General features: G+C 35.4%; 1 protein-coding gene across 1 annotated transcript in view; it reads left to right on the plus strand.

Moving 5' to 3' along the window:
* The window catches only part of Vcpip1 (valosin containing protein interacting protein 1), a 35,438-nt gene extending 11,834 nt beyond the window's left edge, over nucleotides 1-23,604 (plus strand). Inside the window, exons 2-3 of the mRNA XM_020158794.2 lie at nucleotides 2,942-3,028; nucleotides 13,047-23,604. Of these exons, the coding sequence (XP_020014383.1) occupies nucleotides 2,942-3,028; nucleotides 13,047-13,915 (956 nt within the window). The 3' untranslated portion in view covers nucleotides 13,916-23,604. The remainder of the gene's footprint in view (nucleotides 1-2,941; nucleotides 3,029-13,046) is intronic.
* The last annotated feature ends 157 nt before the right edge of the window (nucleotides 23,605-23,761 follow it).

A 23,761-nucleotide genomic window follows, 5' to 3' on the forward strand; every position in this document is an offset into this window, starting at 1 on the left:
AGGACAAGGCCTGGACCAGGGCAGTAGTAGTAGGAGGGAGGAGAGAGGAAAATGGAGTCTATAGTCTATATGAGTCTATAGTGGACTTATATAAAGTGTCCTGATCTCTAGTCCTTTTTCTTATTTCTGTTACCAAAAAGCATAACTTCCTTGAAAGTATTTGTGTACCAAGGAAGATAACTGACATTTTTTTTTTTTCTAGCCATTTGTAATGCCATAAATACAAGAAAAGTCTATGGGGGTGTGTGGCTTAAGTGGTAGAGCACCTGACTAGCAAGTGCAAGGCTCTGAGTTCAAACCCCAGTACCACAAAAAAAAAAAAAAAGAGGGACTGAATTGTGCCATCACATTTGTTTTAACACAATCTGACCTTGAATTTTATATCAGTAAGCTTGGGAATGATACTCGGGATTCAAATCCTGTTTCTGTTACTTAACTAGGTGTATGATCTTGGGAGAGTTATTTGAGCAGTCTGAGCTTGTTTCCTTGTCAGTAAAGTAGATACTAGCTGTAATGAGTAAACTAAGCTGTATAAAGTACCTTCTTAGAGATGGGTAGATGATAAGAGGCTGAGATGGTATTTATTCACTTAATAAGATCACATTGCTCTGGTGGGTAAAATTTGGTTCTTGGGGGAGAAAGGGTAAAAAAAAACTTGCTGTATTTAATATATAAAACTAGAAGATACACATATACTACATAAACAGATGTACAGTATATCAAATGTCATGGGGAGTAGGACTGATTAGGAAAATAATGTTTTAAAAGGCTGTTTATGGAAAGATAATGAAAACAAGGTTGAGAAACTCTACAGGAGAGGAAAGTGGTCTGCCTGCTTAAATAAGGAATAGCCAAGTATATATAGTACTTTAAAAAGTGCTACTTTTCTTGTTAGTATACATGTGGTCACTTCTGAGGAGTTCATTTTGGCACATGTTCAGATTCTTACCAAAAATACCATGTATTTTGATATATCTTCCAAACAAATGATATCCTAGAGTATTTTAGAAAATGGTAAATACATTTAGGATAACATTAACAGTAATTAAGTGAAAAGTTATTACTATAGAAATAATTTATCCAAATACAGTTTAGTAAGTTCATCAATCAGAGCTTCTACCAACAGTTAATATTTTTGTACTTGGGACTCTTATTAATATTCAAAATTTTAAAAAACTTTTTTGTGTCCACCCTTAAATTAGCCATTCTACTCATAGTATCATATCATTAGTAAATAAATTGTTTATGTTGCTTTTTTTTTTAATTTTCGTTTTATTCATATGTGCTGTGTTGCTTTTTTTCTTTTGTTAGTATTGGGGTTTGAACTCAGGGCTTTGTGCTTGCAAGGCAGGTGCTGTACCACTTGAGCCAAGCCTCCAGCCCAATAAATCATTTATGTGCAATTGAATGTTCTGGTTAACTGGAGCATCAAATACCAAGACTTAAAAATTGTATATTTTGAATTGATGATAAACAACTGCTCTACAAATTCATAGTCTTCTTTATGAATGTGTGAGGGGATACCAGGTATGTAGCAATTAATTAGTATAATCAATTATTGCCTTTCAAAGCTCAGGTCCAATAGTATGATTTTCTAATAGGAAAGACAAAAATTAGTTTTTCTTTGTTAAAATTAACAAAAAAATTCCTGGTAATAAAACTGGTATATATATATATATATATATATGTATATATATATATATATATATATATATATAATATATAATATATATATTATATATTATATATTGTACATATATAATACATATATATAAAAAATTGGCTATATATGTATATATTAGCCAATTAGAAAATAATGAAAGCAGCACAAGGACACCATATGCCACAAACAAAAGTAACTTTTATGTTCCTTCCATTCTTTCATATCTTCAAGGGTGATTATCATTCTCAACTTTTTTTCTTGGTGCTAGGGATTGAATTTAGAGCCTTGTGGTTGCTAAGCACGTGCCCTGTCACTGAGCTACACTCCCAGACCCATTGTTCTCAATATTTAATTTGAAACTTCTTACTGAAATAGATACTATAAAGAATCTTTTTGAAAAAATGTTTTTTGTGCAATAATAGATTGTTTGTGGATATTTTGTGATCTTTTAAAGGTTATTCTGAATGTCTTTCAATCATTTTCCCCTTAAAAAAGTTAACTTTAGAACAATAAAATAGTATGTTCAGAATGCCTTTTTATTTTTCTTTCTAGTCCCTTCTATTCTTGTTTTTTAACATAAATATAAAGCATACAGTTTTATATAAAAACATATTTATATTTAAAAAACAAATATATTTCTATAATATTTCCTGTTCTAGTGCAGAGTTTACAAACTAGTTTCCCTTGTGCTGGGTTGAGTCTTCAAAAATATTTTTTGTAATATGCCCAGTATTGGCTCTTGTGGTTTTAAAGATATTTCAAATTAGCTCCTACATTTAAAAATTGAGGACTGGAGGTGTGGCTCAAGTGGTAGAGTGCCTGCTTTGCAAGTGTGAAGCCCTCAGTTTAGACTCCAGTCCCACAGGGAGGGGAAAAAAAGTAATATGAGACTCATTATATTAGCTGTGGGAATGGCTCAAGTGGTAGAGCTAGGCAAGCATGTGACTGAGTTCAAAAGCCAGTACCACAAAAAAAAAAAGAAAAAAAATTCATTCTTAAAAATCTGGACTGCTGTCCATTTTTTGAAAATCCACATAGTCATGAAACACAGTCTGTATTCTTAGAACAATTCTTGGCAGTGGCTATCACCTTTAAATGGTCCTTGCATTTTCTAGTGTGCCTTAGTCCTGCCATTCTGTATCATCTGTGTTATACCTGACTACTTTGCTCATTTAGGAGTTCTGCCTTGCAATCCCTGTTCTATGCTAACCTGTGTTAAAGCAACCCTGAGTGGCACTCTTGTTTGTTGCTTATACTGTATTTGTTTTTGTCTTACAGGAGAAGATGTGTGGTCTTATGCCAAGGGACTTCCTCACATGTTTCAGCAGGGTGGCGTATTCTACAATATTATGAAGAAAACGATGGGTATAGTTAATATCTGATTTTATTCTTAGATACTATCTCTACTCAAGCTGTTAGAAGATTAAGAAAGTTCAAATAGTATTCTATAAAAAATATTTTCAGCTGGGCATAATGGCTTATGCATCTAGTCCCAGGTACTTGGGAGGCTGAGGCGGGAAGATCGCTCGAGTCCAGGAGTTTGAAGCTAATCTGGGCAACATAGCAAGATACCATGTTAAAAAGAAAAAATAAAACCAAACCAGATAGTGCAGTATTTTTGTTGTTGTGTTTTAGCTATGATTGCTATGATTAGACTATATCTCATTACTTTCTAGGTTTTTGGACACAGCTTGTTTTACATTTAACTTCTTTGATGTTGTATGTGCGTTATTCGTAAAGATATGTACGTTTCTATGTAAATATATAATTGTACTTTCAGAGTTTCAAGATCTCAAGAGAGAACTTACACGTTTTTTCAAAGACTTGTCACGAATGCTTTTGGTCCCAAATTTATTACTTTTGGCTTATCTCACTGTTTCACCTATCTGGCCTCCAGCATTAAGTGCAAAATCTGTTTTATGGTTTTCATTTCTTCCTCATCCACTTTTTTTTTTTCGTATAAAACCCCTCCAATTTGGCTGTTATAGAAATGTTCAAACATGTAAAAGTAGCAAGAATATCATAATGAATCCCCATTTATCCAGCTTCCTTCCTTCCTTTCCACCCCTCTCCACCCCTCCCAACATGATCTCACTATGTAGCCCTGGCTGGCCTTTAATTGGCCATCTGCCTGCCTCAGCCTGTTGATATGGGTATTACATATGTGTACCACCATGCCTAGCTTCTCAATAATCTCAGACATAATTTCATTTGTAAGTACTTTCAATATGTATCTCTAAAGTACGGGCTCTTTTTTTTTTTCCCTTTTTAAAAAAATAGCTATAAGCTGGGCATAGTGGTACATGCCTATAATCCCAGTATTGGGGAGGTAGAGGCAGGAGGATCGTGAGTTCAAGACCAGCCTTAGCTACGTAGTGAGACCCTGTCTCAAAATAAATAAATAGCTGGGCATAGGTACCTCACGCCTATAATCCTAGCTACCCAGGAGGCAGAGATCAGGAGGATCGTGGTTCGAAGCCAGCTCTGGGCAGATAGTTCATGAGACCCTATCTTGAAAAAACACATCATTAAAAAGGGGTGGCAGCTCAAGTGGTAGAGCACCTGCCTAGTGAGTGTGAAGTCCTGAGTTCAAACCCCAGTGCCACCAAGAAAAACACAAACAGAAAAACACCCACAGTACCATTTCACAGCTAAATTATATGAGCTACATGAACACTATATGTCCAGAACCACAAAGCAACATAAAAGTGTGTGTGTGTAGTGTCAGGGCTCAAATGTAGATCCTTGTGCATGCTAGGGAAGCACTGTACCACTGATCTATATCCCTAGCTCTCTAAACAATAACATTTTAATGTCACCAAGCAGTCAGTGTTAAATTTCCTTGATACTTGATTGTCTCAAAAAATGTTTTCTTTTGGTTTATTTGAATTAGGGACCAAAGAATGCTTTTATTTTTTGTGTGTATGTGTGGTTTTTTTTTTTTAAGACATGATTGAGTTATCACTTACATAGAGCAGAATTCACCTTTCTTAGGTGAACAATAGGTACAGATTAAGTATCCTTTGTCTGAAATGCTTGGGACCAAAATATTTTTGATTTTGAAATAATTGCGTATACATAGTGAGATATCTTGGAAATGGGACTCAAGTCTAAAATTCATTTATATTTCATATGTATCTTATATATATAGCCTGAAGATAATTTTATCTAATATTTTAAGTAATTTTGTGCCATGAGGCAGTTTCACAGTGTGGAATTTTCCACTGGTGGCAGTATATTGTACTGAAAATAGTTTCAGATTTTGGAGCATTCTGAATTTCAGATTATCATATTAGGGATACTAAACCTGTGTATGAATTTTGTATACAGTGTATGAATTTTGAGAAACATATAGTCATATAATTGCCACAATCAAAATCTAAACTATTTCCATCACTCCAAAAAGTTGCCTGGTGATCCTTTGTAGTCAGTCTTCCTTCACTTACCTCCATGCCCTGACAATCTGATTTGTTTTCTGAGCCTATACTTTTTGCTTTTTTCATAATATCATATAAGTGGAATCTTCAGAGTGTTTGAATCATCTTGTGTCTGATTTCTTTGATTTATTACAGGAGTTGTCAAATTATGGCCTAAAGGCCATGCCATATTTGTTCCCTGTTTTATGCAAAGTTTGTTAAAATGCAGACTTACTCATATTTACATATCGTCAGTGATTGCTCTTGTAATACAGTAGCAGAGTTGAATAGTTGTGACAGAGGTCTTATGGTCCACAAAACTTAAAAAATAATTATCACATTGCCCTTTATAGAAAAAGAATTGCCTTTTTATGTTTTGCTTTTAAGTATAAAGGAAAGAGATTTATTTTGGTTCATGGCTCTGGTCGAAGGTCAAGGGGTTAAATATCTGTGGTCTAAGATCTGGTGATGGCCATCCTGCTGGCAAAAGACAGGGAGCATGTGTATGTTCCACTTCTGTTTTAATAAATATTTGAGATTTATTTATCTTGTTGCATGTATTAGTAGTTTGTTTTTATTGCTGAGTAACATTCACAAATGAGATGTATAACATTTTAAAAATCAAAGAATGTTGGGCTGTCTTCAGTTTTGGGCTAGTAAAATTAAAGCCACTATAAATATTTATATATGTGCAGACAAAGATTTTTACTTCTCTTTGGTGAATACTTAGGAGTGGGATAGTAAGGCCCTATGGTAAATACATCTTTATAAGAAACTTCAAAACCATTTTCCAAAGTGGTTGGACCATTTCACATTTCTTCTAGCACTGTATATGTGTGTTAGCATTTGGTAGTGTCAGTTTTTCTTTTAAAAACCATTCTAACAGGATTATAGTACTAGACCACAGTGGTTTTAATTTACATTTTAGAGCCTTAGGTTTTTATATTTAAGTTTATGATCTAACTATATTTTGGGTATTAAATATAAATTTCAAATACAAAATCAAGTTGGTTTTTTAATATGTTGCAAGGTATGAGTTAAGATTCACTTTTATGTATGGGTATTCAGTTAGAACCATTTATTGAAAAGACTGGGCTGGCAAAGTGGTAGAATGCCTGCCTAACAAGTTTGAGGCCCTGAGTTCAACCCCATTACTGCAAAAAAAAAAAAGAAAAAAAGAAGAAAAGAAAAAAAGATTGGAGATACAGCTTCAGTGGTTGAGTGTTTGTTTGCTAAGCATGCATGAGGCCTTGGGTTTGACCCCTTGTACCTTGTACCTTGTACCAGAGAGAGAGAGAGAGAGAGAGAGAGAGAGAGAGGGAGGGAGGGAGGGAGGGAGAGAGAGAGAGAGAGAGAAGAGAGAGAGAAGAGAGAGAAGAGAGATAGAAGAGAGAGAAGAGGAGAGGAGAGAGAGAGAGAGAGAGAGAGAGAGGGAGGAGGAGGAGGAGGGAGGGAGGGAGGGAAAGAAAGAAAGGACTATATTGTACACTTGAAAAGGGTAAATTATATGCAAAATATACCTCAATAAAGTTACTTCCAAAAAACCCATTGACCACATATGTATGGACCTAGTTTTTGCCAGTGGCACATCTTGGTTATTGTATATTTAATAGCAAGTCAGTCAGTAAGAATCATCCATGTTTTTACATATTCTGGGTCTTTTGTTTATTCATACAAATTTTAGAATTATAAGTCTACTGGGAGCCAGGTGCCAGTAGCTCACACCTGTAATCCTAGCTACTTTGGAGATCAGGAAGATCGAGGTTTGTGGCCAGTCAGAGCAAATAGTTTTCAAGACCTCATCTCCAAAATAACACAGCAAAATGGACTTGGAGGTGTGTGGCTCAACTAGTGTAGCGCCTGCTTTTCAAGTGTGGAGCCCAGAGTTCAATCCTCTCTGCCCGCCCCCCTCCCCCCAAAAAAAAAAGTCTGCTGGGAATTTTTTATTGTGATGGCACTGAATATATAGATAATCAGGGACACTTGCTATCTTAACAACACTGACTCTTCCAATTTATGAAAATGTTGTATTTCTCCATTTATTTAAGTCCTTAATTTCTTCATCAAAATTTTATACTTATTAACATACAAATTTTATAAACAGATTTCCACCTAAATATTTCATGTTTTTTTGTATGCAGTTGTAAAAGACGCTTTTTAAAAATTTCAGTTTCCTATTGTTCATTGGTAGTACATAGAAATAAAATTGATTTTTATATGTTGACCTTGCCCCTGTGACCTTGATAGTTCTGCTGGCTTTGTAGCAGATTCTTTGGGGTTGTCCATGTAGGTTACCATGGGTTTTTTTTTGTTTTGGTTTGTGGTTTTTGGTTTTTTTTTTTTTTGCAAGTGAAAGTTTTATTTTGTAAAGGTTTGTATGCCTTTTATTTCTTTATCTTGTCTTACTGAAATGGCTAGGACCTTCAGTTCAGTGTTGTATGGAAGTGGCGAAGATGGACATTATTGCCTTACTCCTTATCTTGGAGGGAAGATAAAACCTGTAGGTTTTTCATAGGACATTCTCTTCTATTTCTAGTCATGTTGACAGTTTATATTGGCAATGAATGTTAAATTTTGTCAGGTATTCTTTCTCTATATCTGTTAACATGACTAGTTTTTCTTTTTCAGTTTGTTTCATCCTTTGAGTGTTGAACCAACTTTGCATGCTAAGGATTCAATTTGCTTATTTTTTGTCAAGTGTTTCTGTGACTATGTTCATGAGGGATAATGGCCTCCTATAGTTTTCTTCTAAGACTGTTTAATCCAAGGTAATACTGGCTTCATAAATGAGGGTTGGGAAACATTCCTTCCTTTTGTTTTCTGCTAGATTTTGTAATAGCTTTGACATTGCATCTTTTTTAACTGTTGTGCAGAATGTGAATTCTGTGTTAAGAGTTTTCTTTGTTGGGTAGTTTTTAATTGTGAGTTTAATTTCTTTAATAGAGTACTCTTAAGGTTAACTCTTCTTGAATAAGCTTTGTTAGTTTTGTCTTTTAAGATCATTCATCAAATGTATTGGTATAAAGTTGTTTATCATATTCCCTTATTGTCCTTTTAATGTCTATAAGTTCTGCAGCTCTTTCATTTCTGGTATTGGCAACTTATGCCTCCCTCCCTTCCCTGTTCTTTTTCTGACTGGTCTAGCTGATGGCATATCAATTTTCTTGATCTTTTTAAAGAAACAACTTTTAGATCTGTAGGTTTTCTCTAGCTTTCTGATTTCAGTTTCATTGATTTCTGCTTTTATCTTAACTTTTTCCTTCCTTGCACTTTCTTGGGATTTAATTTGCTCTTTTCTTTCTAGTTTTTTTTTTTTTAACTAGAAGCTTAGATTATTAATTAAATTTTTATTTTCTAGTGTAAGCATTTAAAGCTGTAAGTTTCTCTAAGCATCCCTCTTTTTTCATCCCTTTTTAACTTTTCATCTTTTACTTTATTGTACTTTGTGAAATGTGTTGATGCCAATTCATGTTTTTTTAAAATTTATTATTTAATTAGAATTGATTATGGGGATTCTAGTAATTTGGATAAGTATGCTTGTCTTCCATGCAAGTGAAAACTTCCCTCAATTGTGTTTTTGAATGTGGGATTGGGCTGGGTATGTGGGGGTGGCTATTTTGATTATTTTCTAAATAATTTTATGTTTCTAGTTTGAAGTTATTTTAAAAGTAATGGTACTGAGACCATTCACTGGGGTAAGAATTTTTTTCAACAAATGGTGCAGGGATAACTGATATTCACATGCAAAAGAATGAAGTTTGACTTCTCATACCTTATTCAAAATTAACTGAAAATGGATGAAATACCTAAGTGTAAGAGCTAAAACTAGGAAATTATTAGAAGAAAACATAGGTATAAAATTTTTTGGTCTTGGATTAGGCAAACCTTTCTTTACATCTGATACTGAAAGCATAAGCAACAGAAGAAAAAAGTAGATAATTAAAAAGCAAACTTGTGCTGCAAAAGGCACCATCAAGAGAGCAGAAAGAAGCTGGGCACTGGTGGCTCATGCCTATAATCCTAGCTACTCAGGAGGCAGAGATCAGGAAGATCAAGATTCGATGCCAACCCTGGACAAATAGTTCTCGAGAGCCTATCTTAAAAAATCCCATCACAAAAAAGGGCTGGTGGAGTGACTCAAGGTGTATGCCCTGAGTTCAAACCCCAGTAACACCCACACATACAAACATACAACCCACAGAATGGGAGAAAATTTTTGCAAACACTGTATCTGATAATGGACTTATATCTAGAATATAAAGAACTCTTACAGCTCGACAAAAAAAGAAATACGACCTAATTAGAAAATAGATAAGATTTGAATAGACATTTCTCCAGAGAAAACATATAAATGGCCAGTGAGCATATGAAAAGATGCCAATCTCTTTAGTCATCAGGGAAATGAAAACCTGCTCCATGATGAAATAGTGCTTCCTATTCCTTCACATGTCTATAATTGAAGAGTCAGATAATAAGAACTGCTGGCATAAGCCAAGTTCTGGTTGTTCATGCCGGTAATCCTAGCTACTTGGGAGGCTGAAATTGGGAGGATTGAGGTTTGAGACCAGCCAGGACAAATAGTTTGAAAGACCCCCATCTCTAAAATAACCAGAGCAAAATGGACTGGAGGTGTGGCTCACGTGATAGAATGCCTGCTTTGCAAGCGCAAAAGTCCTGAGTTCACACCTCAGTCCCACAAAAAACCAAAACAAAATAAAAAACCAACAAAAAACTGCTGGCGTGGCTGTAAAGAAATTGAAACCTTCATACACTGCTGGAGGGGTTGTAAAATGGTATAGCCACTTGAAAAAACAGTGTGGCAATTCCCCAAAAGATGCACAGTATCTGTATGACGCACAATTCCAGCTTTAGGTGTGTACCCAAGAGAAATGAAAATACACCCAAATTTACCCAAAACTTATACCCCAAAATGAGAACAACCTAAGTGGCCATTAATTGATGACTGGGTAAAGTGTGGTATAGACATACAAAGGAATATTACTTGCCAATTTAAAAAGGAACAGGTTTATTCATGGTATATTGTGAATGAAAACATGCTATATGAATGACCATATAATAATATGCTCAGAATAATCATACCTAGAGAGACAGTAAGTGGGTGGTTTCCTAAGGCTGGGGATAAAATAAGAGGAGAAAAATGGGAGTTACTGCTAAGATGCAGTTTCTTTTGGGGGTAATAAAATATTCTAAAAATGTACTGGTTGTGCCACTCTTAATACACTAAAAGCCATTTAGTTGTACACTTAAAATGGGTGAATTGTATGTGAATTATATTCCAATAGAGTTGCTATTTTTAAAAAATGCTAACATGTAATGTTTATCTTTATTAGGAGAGAGGTTAGTACTCTGGAGTCAGAACATCTGAAACCGAATTCTGGTTCTGTCACTTTCTGTGTGACTCCTCATTCAGTTTCTTTATTTGTAAAATGGATATGATCATGTCAAGTTGTGAGGCTCAAATGAAGTCATGTACATCAAGCACTAGCAAAGGGCTTGGTCCCCAGTGAACACTTAGCAAGTGTTTGGTGTTTGTATTAGAATTTCAGTTGTTATTTGCAGAACTAAAAAAGTTCTCTACCACTAAACTGTACCCCAGCCTGTAAAGTTTTTTTGATTATAACACAGCTGTTTTCTTTTCTTTTTTGAGACACTGTCTCACTATGTTGCACAGGCTGGTCTCCCAATTATAACCTCAAGAGAGATCCTGTGACCTCAGCTTCCCATGTAGCTGAGACTGTAGGCATGCACTACTTTTGCTCTGCTAATACAATCATTTCAAATGGGTCATCCTTAGAAAGAAAATTATTTTACCTCTAAAAATATTTCTTCCAGTATTTGTGGTAATTTTTTTTTGTATTTTAATGACAGATTCATGTGACAAGTAATTATAAACCTATGGTCAAAGACTCAAAGTTTAGCAAGCCCTCCTCACCCCTAAGCATGCCCTACTACTCTCCCTAAAAACGAAAAAAAAATGTACCTCTCTTAATTTGTTCAAATCCACACTGATAGGTGATTATATTTGTAATTGAGTAGAAATACCGCTCAATATAACTAAAATGGGCTATTACTATTCCTGTTCTTTATGTTTGGAAAAGTATTTTAAAGTTAATTGACTTGAAATGTAAGTTTCCTTGCAGTTAGGTGGAAGTAGAGCTGAGTGGCAAACTTAATACTTGTGTTGGTCTTCTTCATAATAACATTTAGCTTTGCTTGTGTTCTAACCTTGTGAAAATAGAATTACGCTGCATGCATTCTTCTGTGACTTGCTTCCTTTGTGCAGTACTTTTTTCAGATTCATCCATGTTGATGGTTCAACTCTAGTTCATTTTCACTGTTCCATAATATATTGTATCATTTTTAACACAATTCATCTCTTATTCTGCTGATAGATTTTTGAGTAGTTTCCAGTTTTTTGATACAAGGAACCATGTAAATACTAGTATATGTGTCTTTAGTTAGTATAAATGAGTAAAGGAATTGTTGATATGTGACACAGAATTGGGGATGGGTACAGAGGTTTGAACTCAGGGCCTTGTGCTTTTTTTGTTGTTGTTGTTGTACTGAGATTTGGACTCAGGGCTTCACGCTTGCTAGGCAGGTACTCTACTGCTTGAGCCACTCTGCCAGCTGCTTTGTGCTTCTTAGGCAAACACTCTACCAGTTAAGCCATATCTCTACTCCTTTTGCCTGATTTTCCAGATAGGGTCTCACTCTTTTTGCCCAAGGCTAGCCTCAGACCATTTACTTATGCCCAGCTGGACTATAGGTATGTACCACCATACCTGGCTTGTCATATGGAAATTTTAATGGATCTTGATTCTCAAAATTCAAAGGACCATGTACCTCTCTTAGGTTATGTAAAACCCAAGCAGTTGTTTCTCTGTTTCACTGTGGTAATACTGTGATTAGTGTGTGTGGAACTACGACTTCTCCTAGGGATGGTCCAGGGAGAAGCCTCATAGCAGCATCCTGAGTATAATTGCAAAACCCTTTTAATCTAGCAAAATTAAAATGCCTGACTGATAATTAAGCACTGAGGTATATGCTTTGCATATACTTCCTTATTTAATCCTCAAATAACGAGAGATGAGATGTAGTATGCCATCATTATACTTATGATTCTGTTATGATCTGTTTGTAGTATCTGTCGTCTAAGAATTATATTTTATGTTAAAATTGTCACAGTTTAGTTTCTGGCACATAGTGAGGCTCAGTAAGTGTTCTCTATTGAAATGAATGTTTGAAAGCTTCCTGGCCTTATGTAATTCTCTTTTTTACTACTTTGGTTTCTGGAGACATGGTTTCTAGATCTCTGAGATAGGGGTTTAGGAGACAGTAAACTGAATCTAGGATATGCCCAGAAAAAGTACTATTTAGATCACATCTTTGACTTTAGGTGTTCTTTTTTTTTTTTTCTCCCCCCTGGGGATCAACACATCTCTGACTTTAATCCCCACCCCCGCCATTGAATTTAGGGCCTGGAGCATAGTGGGCGCTTACTCTACCGAGCTACATCTCCAGTGACTTTAATTTTTGTCTCTGCCAAAAGTGTGTCAGGAGAAAATTCTACTTGGATTTTTATTAATTGTTATTTTATCTACTGTTGAACGTAATGTTTATTTGAAATATTTGAGTTTTAGTAAATTTAGTGCATTTTCTTATTGGCTTATACTGTTTTCCTTATTCAGTCATTTCTTACATGCCTCTTTCCTAACTTTGCTAACATGATAATGATTTAAAAAGAAAATCTCAGGGAACTAGTTTAAGGTCTGTGGTGATATTTATTACTGTTGTAGAGTAAATTATTTTCTAATAAATCTTGTTTTGAAAGCTGTTATGTATGTATTGCTATAGAAAATTCAGTGTTCTAACCATAATTGTCTTGACTGCACTTTTGCTAACGTAAGATTTTAATCTGTTGAATATTTCTGCCCTTTCTTCAGGTATGTCTGATGGCAAGCATTGTACTTTTCCACATCTACCTGGCAAAACTTTTGTCTATAATGCTTCTGAAGATAGATTGGAGCTGTGTGTGGATGCTGCGGGACATTTCCCCATTGGTCCTGATGTCGAAGATTTAGTTAAAGAGGCTGTTAGTCAGGTTCGAGCAGAGGCTACTACAAGAAGCAGGGAATCAAGTCCCTCACATGGGCTATTAAAACTAGGTAGTGGTGGAGTAGTGAAAAAGAAATCTGAGCAGCTTCATAATGTAACAGCCTTTCAGGGCAAGGGGCATTCTCTAGGAACTGCATCCAGTAATCCACACCTTGATCCAAGAGCTAGGGAAACTCCAGTTGTAAGAAAGCATAATACAGGGACAGACTTTGGTAATAGTTCCACTAAAACAGAGCCTCCTGTATTCACAGCTGCTCCTAGTAACAGTGAGCTTATTCGAATAGCTCCTGGAGTGGTAACAATGAGAGACAGCAGGCAGCTTGATCCTGATTTGGTAGAGGCCCAGCGGAAAAAATTGCAGGAAATGGTTTCTTCTATTCAGGCGTCAATGGACAAACACTTGCGGGATCAAAGTACAGAGCAGTCACCATCTGATCTTCCTCAAAGAAAAGTAGAAATTGTGAGTTCTGTGAGGCCTGGGAGTCTTCAGACTGGCTTGCCTGAATCCTTTTCTTTAACTGGTGGCACTGAAAATTTGAATACAGAAACAACTGATAGCTCTGTGGCAGATGCATTGGGAGCAGCATTTGCTACAAGGTCAAAAGCACAAAAGGAAAATTCCGTGGAGGAGCCTGAAGAGATGGATAGTCAAGATGCTGACATGACTAGCACAACTGAGCCAATGGATCACTCTTGATTTCATTAGAGGCTAATAAAGGCAGAGTGTTTATTGTGAATATGTAATATTTGTTGGCTGGGCCACATAACTTGATTAGTCATTAAAAATCTTGTACGTATATAATTCAAAGATTATATCTTGTTATTCAGTGCATGATAGCAAGTGTGTGATTGGCAATAGCTTTTAAATGTTCTGCTGCCCAGGCTGGCTCTGAATTCCTGTAAACTAGTTTATTAGATCTCCTGAGATGAGTTTCTTCCATAAATGTGGTTCATTGGAAGTTCTTCATAATTTTAAGTCCACGGAAGTCTTAATGTTTTAAACATGAAAATGCTCTTGCTAAATATGTTTGATTTCTAAAAAGACAAGAACTGGGGAGGAAAGGAGATTTTCCTAATGTTGATGTCATCAAGGTAGCCATGCTATGTATTTATTTAGAGTTTCAAAAGATTTGTGTAAATTTGAAGTTTATCTGAACTAAATTGTATCTTAAAATTCATAAAATGATTTATTAGACAGTGGTATTCTGACATTTCTGTGAACGTAAACACATTCATAGAGATAGCTATTCTTGACAAAAATATCTTGAGAATAGAGTGTAATAATATAACATTTTGCTAATTTGAGCAAAGTTGGAGAAAATATCTATTCTAGAATGATAAAGTCAATGTGATTCAGTTAGTTGCTGTCTGAGCCAACACAGTTAATTGTGTGGTTTGTTGATAATATGTTACCATTATTTTTTGAATCCTGGCCTGGTCAAGTACCACCTGTTTGTTTTTTTAATCTTGCAGAAAGTTGATTGAAAATTGTGGTAGAAAATTTTAAAATAATGGTAGCAGTAGTTAATTTCTAATTTTCAGAGTATGTCAGATTCACAGAGAATTTATAAATAAGAATTTATCTTTATGAATGTGTTACATTGTTCTGCAATTTTGATCAATGATATTTAAGCCTGTATATGCTAAGTGTCTTTGAGCCCCTTTGAACCAAAAATGTTTTCTTAGAGTCCGTAAGATTTTCTTTACTTGTTGGCTTCACTTGGGTTTGGATGCAAATTTTACTGCAGTATAACCCTGATCAACTGAGCATTTGCTTAAATAGTGTATTCATTAAATCTTTATGCCAGTGTCTTTGAGAAGCAGTTTTCATGCTTATTCCTTAAAGACAGAGTGTTTATCCTGAGATTGATATTGCACTATTTTATCCTGTTCTGCAGATCTGTATTCTGAAATGTATATTTCAATCCATTTTCTTCCTTTGTTCACTGAAATTAAGTTGAATTTGAATGGATGAAAAACAAAATGTATATTAATACAATCTCTTACTTAGAGCATTTAAAGCCTGGCCGTCTCTGTTCGCACATGTAACAGATGCAGAACTGTTTGCAATTCTACAAAACTGTACATCAGAAAGTGTATTATCAGGTATTTAAAAATCTCTGCCTGTTGATTCATATGGGATATAGATAGTACTTAAACTTGTTTTTCCAGATAAGGGAGGTTTTGGTCTTCTTTCTATGAAAGTATTTCTGACTGAATCCACATTAAATTACCTACCCCATTTTGTTGAATGAGGGAAGAATGGAGAATCTAGACATTTTACAGGTATATCTGAACAAGATCCATTTGGGTTAGTTTTTATCACAATGTCACAAGCTTTTTTTTTTTTTGCAATATTTTATCTCCATTCTTCCATTTCTAAATTTACTTTCAGTCATATTTATATCAAAATAAGATTTAGAACTTTTATACTGTGTACTAGTTTTTCATATAGAGAGCTACCAAATAATATTCAGCACTTAGCATATCGTGCTTCTGTATTAAACTAAAAATTACAAAAATCACTTCACTAACCACTCTAATTCTGTCTTTTTCAGTCACTGAAACATTTTTCCTTTTATTTAAGTACAAGGAAACTGTTCAGTAAGCAAAATATGCACTGCTTCCAAGTAAATTATATTATTGCCTCTAACAGAGACTTTATTTTCTTCATCTGTGGCTTGGTATGTTTTATTAGTAACTGACTAATAGGATGTTAAAGCATTAAAGGAAGAACAGCAAAATTAAATGCCCAGCATTAAATGCTCATGTGAACATTAGAAGATGGACTCATCTCTGACAATGCTTAATTTCTCTAGAAATAGCATGCTATTTAGAAGCTAATTGGGTACAAGTAGTACAGTAACAGTTTGGGTTCTCCCTTCATAAAGAATAAAAGGCTTGATTCTGAGATATTAGGGATATTTTGGAGATTATTTAAATCACCTGAAAATCTGAGTGAGGATAGGGAGTAGGTCAGGTATCCTCTTCGCAAAGTTTGTTTGTTTTTGGTGGTACTGGAGTTTGAACTCAGCCTCAACCCTGCTAGGCAAGCTCGCTACCAACTGAGACACATACCAGCTCTTTTTGCTTTAGTTATTTTTCAGATAAGTTCTTAGTATTTAGTTGTTGGTTGGTTTGTTGTTTTGCCTAGGCCAGCCTGGACCACAATCCTCCTAACTTACACCACCTGAGAAGCTGGGATTGCAGACATGAGCCACCATACCCACTTTTTTGTTGACATTGGGGACTCCATAACTTCTTTCGAGGTTTGGCTTTGAACATCGATCCTCCTGATAGCTGCCTCCCAAGAAGCTGGGATTATAGGCCTGAGCTACAACAGCTGGCCTTATGAAGTTAGGGTTTCTTTATTTTTTAAAATATCATCTTTTTATTTGGCTATATAACTGTAAAATGATTAATTTGTGATAATGCAGTATCTTTGAGTCCAAGCTAGAGATCTTAAATTAACTAAAATATTTTAGTCCTAGATGTACTATTATAACTAATTCATTCCTATAATTCAGTTCTATTTGCAGTACTTCACTAAACATTGAAATAATATTATAAATATTTTTCTTCATAATATGTTCTGTAGTTAATCATACCAAGTTCGAAATTTGATGACCCAAAGTCCAATTAGAGTTAAAGGTGGTATGTGTCTAGAATACTGGTAATGAGAAAATTGGAAGCAAGATACTGCCAAATATGAAATAGACTATAAATAACTCCCAGCAAGTGGTTACTCAGGCACTAAAGAGCAAGCCTACTGCTGATTATCCTACTCCCAAACTGTGTTCAGATATTTTATTCCAAAGTGTTAGGACAAGAGGCCTGAAAGTTGCATGGGAGGCGGAGATGGGAGGATCACAGTTCCAGGCCAGCCCAGGCAAAAATTTAGTGAGACCTTGTATCAAAATTCCAGCTGGAGGTAGGAGGATCCTGTTCTGGGGACTTGATATGCATGAGTCCTATCTGAAAAAATAAACTGAAGCAAAAAGGGCTGGAGGTGTGGTTCAAGTGTACAAGCCTGGGAAATTTAGTAAATGCTATTGACTAAAATTTGGTTTATATCTTCTTAAGATTTTTAGTTTAGTTTTTAAAGTCAGCCTTACTGTCAGCAGTTAAGATATCTGCAATTTATCAGTGATTCCCAGCCACAGGTCCTTAATTGCTGTTACTTTTAATTATCAGCTTCATTGGAAATGAACAGTGTAATATTGTGTATTGTCTTTTACCTCAGGGAAGATCATTTGCTAACAACTCATACACTATTAATTACAGGTTTTGAGAATTATGCTGACATCTCATGTTAGCTACTAAATGCAAAATTTATGACTTGTTTTTGCAGTTAACCTACTAATACTGTCTACTAGTGAACATTTCTCTAAATATTTCCACCTTTCTAATAACTAACCTTTAGGTATGAAATATACATGTAATTTCTGTCACTAATTGTACTTCACCTGGTTAATATAGTGGTAATATCATAAAAATGTTTATTTCAGAATATTGGTACAGTTTTAATCCTCATTTTTCAATAGTAACTAATTGGCCCAAAAAAAATACTGCAGTGCAGATTTTGCAAGTTCTGTGGTTCTCAAAGCAAGGTCTCCATCTTACAATTTTCATAAAAGCAAAGCTTTTATGAATGAGTTTATTTCATGGAATGAAAATGGAATTTGTTTAAATTCCACTCATTTTAATGTGAATCTAAGAAGACCCTTTATAACCGTAGTGATGAACCACATATTCTAAGTTGAGTGGACATTTCCTCTTTCAGGGTTATCATATAATTCAACAAAATTGTACAACCTTGAAGCTCTTCACAATTAATACTAAGAAATTAAGTTTTCAAATCAGAACCACTCATGAGAATATACCATAGTAAAATGTATATTTAAGGAATAACAGAACAAAGGGGAGATACATCATCAATATTAAGTTACAGAGTTAATTGTAAGTGCTGGGTTTGGTTTTTTTTTTTTGTGGCAGCACTGGAGTTTGAACTCAGGACCTTGTGCTTGTCAAGCAAACACTATACCAAGTTGAGCCACACCTCTAGCCTTTTTTCCCTTTTGTTTATTTTTCAGAGAAGGACTTGATTTTTGCCCTGGGCTGGCTTTGGACCTTGGTCCTTCCATCTTTACATCCTAAGTAGCCATGCCACCATGCCTTGCCCATGAGTTCTTCCTTTATTGATAATTCTTTGAGATACTAAATGTTTCAGTTCATATTTAATGATTCTTAAATCGTGCATATTTTAACATTTGTTCCAAAATAGCAGAAATTGTAAAAATTGTGAATTATTGGAGAAAATGTCATTTACTTGTATATCTGACATTTAAAGTTTTTAATTATGGAGTCTACATGCTTTTGTAGTATATTAATACAGTGATTTTTCTTTTGTAAAAGAAAAGGAAAAACTAGTAAAGAAAAGTTTTAGTTGCCATTATCTGCTTGTGAGTATCAATTACTTAGTATTTTAAATTTTAAGGTATTGCATACTGTACTTAGAATGTAGAAACCCCTCTTTGAGCCCCTCTGCCTGTTGTAGAGCAATAAAACACTGAAAAGATTTCCCATATTTTCAGGTTTGTTTGACTTTAAGAATTAGTGCTAAGAACTGGAGAGTCCACTTTTTGGAGGAAAATGCTACTTAGAATATGTAAAAATAACCAGTAATAGTGTAAATATTTAGAAAAGCTAAATAGCAAGTGCTTTAGCTGCTCAGTAAAATAGATATCTCCTTAAGGCACTAGCTGTTACCATTGTTTTCTGATTTCATGATTGCTGTATACATTACAATTGAGTAATAAATAATTGATTATAGTATGTTATAACTGCAGTGTTCTAAGCACATGCCACTGTACAGCATTTAAAAGTTTCTTTAATATCAGTTATAAAACTAAGTTAATATGTACCTATTTCCCCCATAACTTTGCCACATTGGCTTTTTAAAGTAATATTTTATCCTTTAGTTTCCTGGAATTATACCTTACCATAACGCATGAACGAATAATTCAGTTTTATAAAGGAATTCTTAGTGTAATAAAGTTTTTTTTTTAAAGACTTCCTTAAGTGAGTTATACAGGGACAGTAATTTCTCCCCTTAGTGCAGATTTCAGTACTATATGAAACAGACCCAATTAGAGTAAGCAGAGTTTCTTTAGACAACTGGGTCATGTAATGCTTACTGAATATTTAAAAACAAAACAGAGTGAAGTTGGTTTATCGTATTTTTTTTTTTAAATACTGGTTAGTGGTAGTGAGGAAATGAAGAGAAATATAGAAAATATTACTGAACTGTATATTTGGGTAGCTTAGCAGTAACATTGCACTTACATTTACTTTGAAGTTTTAGGATATATGCTTATATCCATTTTACTAGAATAGACTTTTAACTCAGTAGTTAGCCTATAGTCCCAGATGCCAGACTTGCTAGGTCTCAGCACATTGCTTAAGGGCATGCCTCTCAGCTCCAGTTTCTCCTGAGAGGATGATAATGACACCTAGAGTGGTTGTGGAGAGTGAATGAGTTGATGCCTGTCTAATGATTAAAGCAGTGCAGTGCCTGACACATAGTAAAAACGCAAATATTTGCTGTTACTGTAGCATGTTAAAGTGACCTGGTAGAGTTCAGTTGCTATTTAAGTGGAATAAAATCCCCACATGCAGGGCACTTGTTATTTTGTTACATCTAAAAACTTGTTCAATTTGTGGTATATTACTAATGGACTAAACACTGGATGTTTGTACATTCAAATATTTATGAGAGTTTTGTGACCTGACCATGTGCAACACTGAGAAGCTGGAGAAGTGACACTCTGCTCTGTGACCTGAGTCAAGCTGTGGAGCTTTTTAAGGCCTCTATTTCTACTGTTACCTAGTGGTTTCACAATTGTTACCCTTGTGTTTTTGCTCACCATGTCATCATGGTCTCTGAAGGTAGTGCTGATGGAACAGGTAGTGTGGGTATGAGCCCCAGGTTAACTAATCATAATTACCTTTGCTTTATGCTGTGACTATAGTTGCCCCAAACCTGGATTTAGGTCTTGTATATGCATGCTACTGGTCACATACTATCAAGCTAGAGCTCTCAAAAACTTCAGTGAATAAAATAAGGTAAACGTCCTACTTACAACAGTTCATTATGGATTTTATTTTTGTTGACTTGCTCTTTCAGATACCAGTAACTGCAATTCTGAATGAATAATTGTTTCTAATAATTAAAAATGTATGTAGAAAAACTGAAGTAACTCTTTAATTGATTTTTCCAAACTCTGTGGTACTGAGGTGAAAAACTTACAGGCTTTTCAAATTCATACTCTTGTTGGAATTAAACCTGTCTTTGGTCCATTTGTCATATCACTTATTTCTTATTTGAGGAGCTGAAATTGTAGGACTCTGGGGGATTATTCCTGTTAATTAGTACAAGATGAGGTCTACCTATAAAACAATGACTTTTTTTTTTTGTAGTACTGGGGTTTGAGCCCAGGACCTTGTGCTTGCTAACAGGCACGCTACCACTTGAGCTACAACCTCAAATCCTTTTGCTTTTAGTTACTTTTCAGATAGAATCTTGTGTTTTTGCACTAGGCTGGCCTTGAACCACTATCCATCTACCTATTGCCTCCTGTGTAGTGCCACCTTACCCAGTTTATTGATTGAGCTGGAGTCCCCCTAACTTTTTGCCTGGGCTGGCCTTGAATCTCAGTTCTCTCAAACTGCCTCCAGAGTAGCTGGGATTATAAACATGAACCATAGTGCCTGGCCATATAATGACTCATTTGATTTATGGAATTGGCATATTATGTGGTCGTACTTGAATTACATGTGAATTCATTCACCCAAAACAAGTACTGGTCAAAAAGCAAGCTTTTCTAGGAATTGAGAGAACAGTTATGAATGAGACAAATTCCGTTATACACTTAAGAGTTTTACATCCAGTGGTGGAGTCAAGTAAAAACCATATTTATAGTAGCTATTATTTAACAGCTTTTATCCTATATCCAACCAATAGGCTAAATATTTAACATAAATAATTAAATTTACCCTAAAACAGCCCTATGTGTCTATTATCTTCATCATCTTCATCTTTCAGAAACAAGCTCATATAGGTTAGGTATGTAAAAGGCCCTGTAGTTAGTAGGTGGCAGAGCTGGGTAGTATCTGGGATAAACCCAGATGTTTATGACTTCATTGCCTGTGCCCTTAACCTCAATGCTACATTCATAATTCAGCAAAGGAATAGAATATGGTGGTCACAAGTTTTCCCACTACTTTGTATCGATTCAAATACCTATTTGTATAGATATTTCATACCTATTTTGTACATACCAATCTGGTTCAAACTCATTTCAACATATAGTATGTGACTTTCATTTCCTACCAATTCGTTCTCTGAACCCCAATTCTCTACCTCAAGGTCCTTTGGGTTTTTCTTGACTTCAAATTTGGAGATGCTTCCAGAAAAGATTTCAGAATTTCTCAGATTTCTAATCTGTGTAAATTTGAGGATTACTAGTTAGGTTAAAATCCAACTACCTCATTTTATAGTGCTAAAATAATTATTTTTATTTACTAAGTGGCTCGGTTGCTTTGGCAGGAGAGTTCCCTAAATGTTATGTTTCTTCAAAAGTATAATCCATGGGCTATATGCATCTCTCCTAGAAAACTAATTTCTGTCAAAATTTTGCTAAACAAGGAATAATAAACTGGTGATAAGTACATCTGCCTTCATTGTGCTTACATTTTTAGTGAAGGAGAGAGATGTTTAAACAAGTGTACATACAGGAAATACTAGGTGGTGTGGGATTATATTGCATGGGATTATATTGCAAGTCAGGAACTAACCTGACTTGTCAATGGATGGGAATGCTTTCTGAGAGGTGATTCATTAGCTAAGACCTAAAAACTTAATAGGATACTTTAAAAATCAAATTGGCAAGATTCAGCATCTCCAAAATACATTACTTATGAGGCCAGTCCATCAAGCAGAACTAAATGGGATGCTTATGTTTGCTATACTGTAGACCCTGGGACTTCCTCTATGGGGCTAGTGACAATGAAGAAGAGTTTGAGAAAGGTTATAAAAATGAGGAATTAATAGAAAAAAACTAGCAGAGAATGAGAATCTACTGAATGTATAAAAGCAATTTGGGATACATGAGTTCCTTTGAAACTAAAAGGTTTCTCTGTCACTGAATATGCTCAATGTAAATTAGGCACATAGATATAAACAAAAATACAAGCAAAAGAGTAAAGCAAGAATCAAATCAGGGCTTAGAAGCCCTCAGTTCTGATTCTTTCTCAAAATTCCCAGGATTATAGAAAAATTAATTCCATTTCTTCCTCTAGCTTCTGTCCCTGTGCCAGTATCTGTCTCATCTGTTTCCTTCAAGCAGCAGTAATATTTGGCTAGTTAACCAAATGCCTCCACAAGAAGAATGTAGGGGCTGGGCACTGGTGTCTCACACCTGTAATCCTAGCTACCCAGGAGGCAGAGATCAGGAGGATCTCAGTTCAAAGCCAACCCGGGCAAATAGTTTGCAAACCCTATCTCAAAAAAAACCAAACCAAAAAAAAACCCCATCACACAAAACGGGCTGGTGGAGTGGCTCAAGGTGTAGGCCCTGAGTTCAAGCCCCCATACCACACACACACACAAAAGTAGTAATCTCTATTATGGAGATGAATTAGTAACTGTCCCATAGACACTTCAATTATTGAGTTTTATGTCCCACTCTGGCTAGTATACCCTCACTTCCTAATATGGAACCTTAAGACCCCACTGTGAAGCTCTCACTTCTGCTGCGGTCTTCTGTTCTAGAGGTGTGGTTACACCAATATTTTTTTGTGTGTGTGAGTGCTGGGGCCTTATGCATGTTAAGCACAGGCCCTACCACTGAGCTACATCCCAGCCCCAATCAGCAATGTTTTATATATCAATATGTTCCCTTTTTCTGCCTTTCAGGAATACATTAGTGAAATCCACAGATACTCCTTCTGCTACAATTCTTAGCTGTCTTAGGTTTGTCCCTTTTTATGCTGTACTGTAATAATACGAGTTTAGGGTGGACAATAGATAATCATATACGTTCCATAAACTCTTTTTCAAAAGTTCCTGAATTCCTAAGATCAACTTTAATTGCATAAAGCGTGTTTTGGGTTAGGGGTTAGGGAGGTAGGGGCATAGCTTAGTGGTGGAGTGCTTGCCTAGCATGTGAAAGGTCTTGGATTCAGTCACCAGAATCTTAGAAGTGGGAGGGGAAGGGATGATGGAGGAAAAAGGAGAGAGGAGAGAAAAGAGAGGAGAGAGAGAGGGAGAGAGAGAGAGAGAGAGAGAGAGAGAGAGAGAGAGAGAGAGAGAGAGAGAGAGAGAGAGAGTATACATACTGGTTACACACTGGTACTGCAGAGATAAATAACTCATAGTAAGTAGGTGAGAGAAAGAGGCACAGATTATACTAAAACATGTGTATTAGCAGAAATATATCCCAGGGATGAAAGAAGTCTATTTTCTAGAAAGAGTAGCATGTGA

The sequence above is a fragment of the Castor canadensis genome, chromosome 3, assembly GCF_047511655.1.
Source record: "Castor canadensis chromosome 3, mCasCan1.hap1v2, whole genome shotgun sequence".
Lineage (NCBI taxonomy): Eukaryota > Metazoa > Chordata > Mammalia > Rodentia > Castoridae > Castor > Castor canadensis.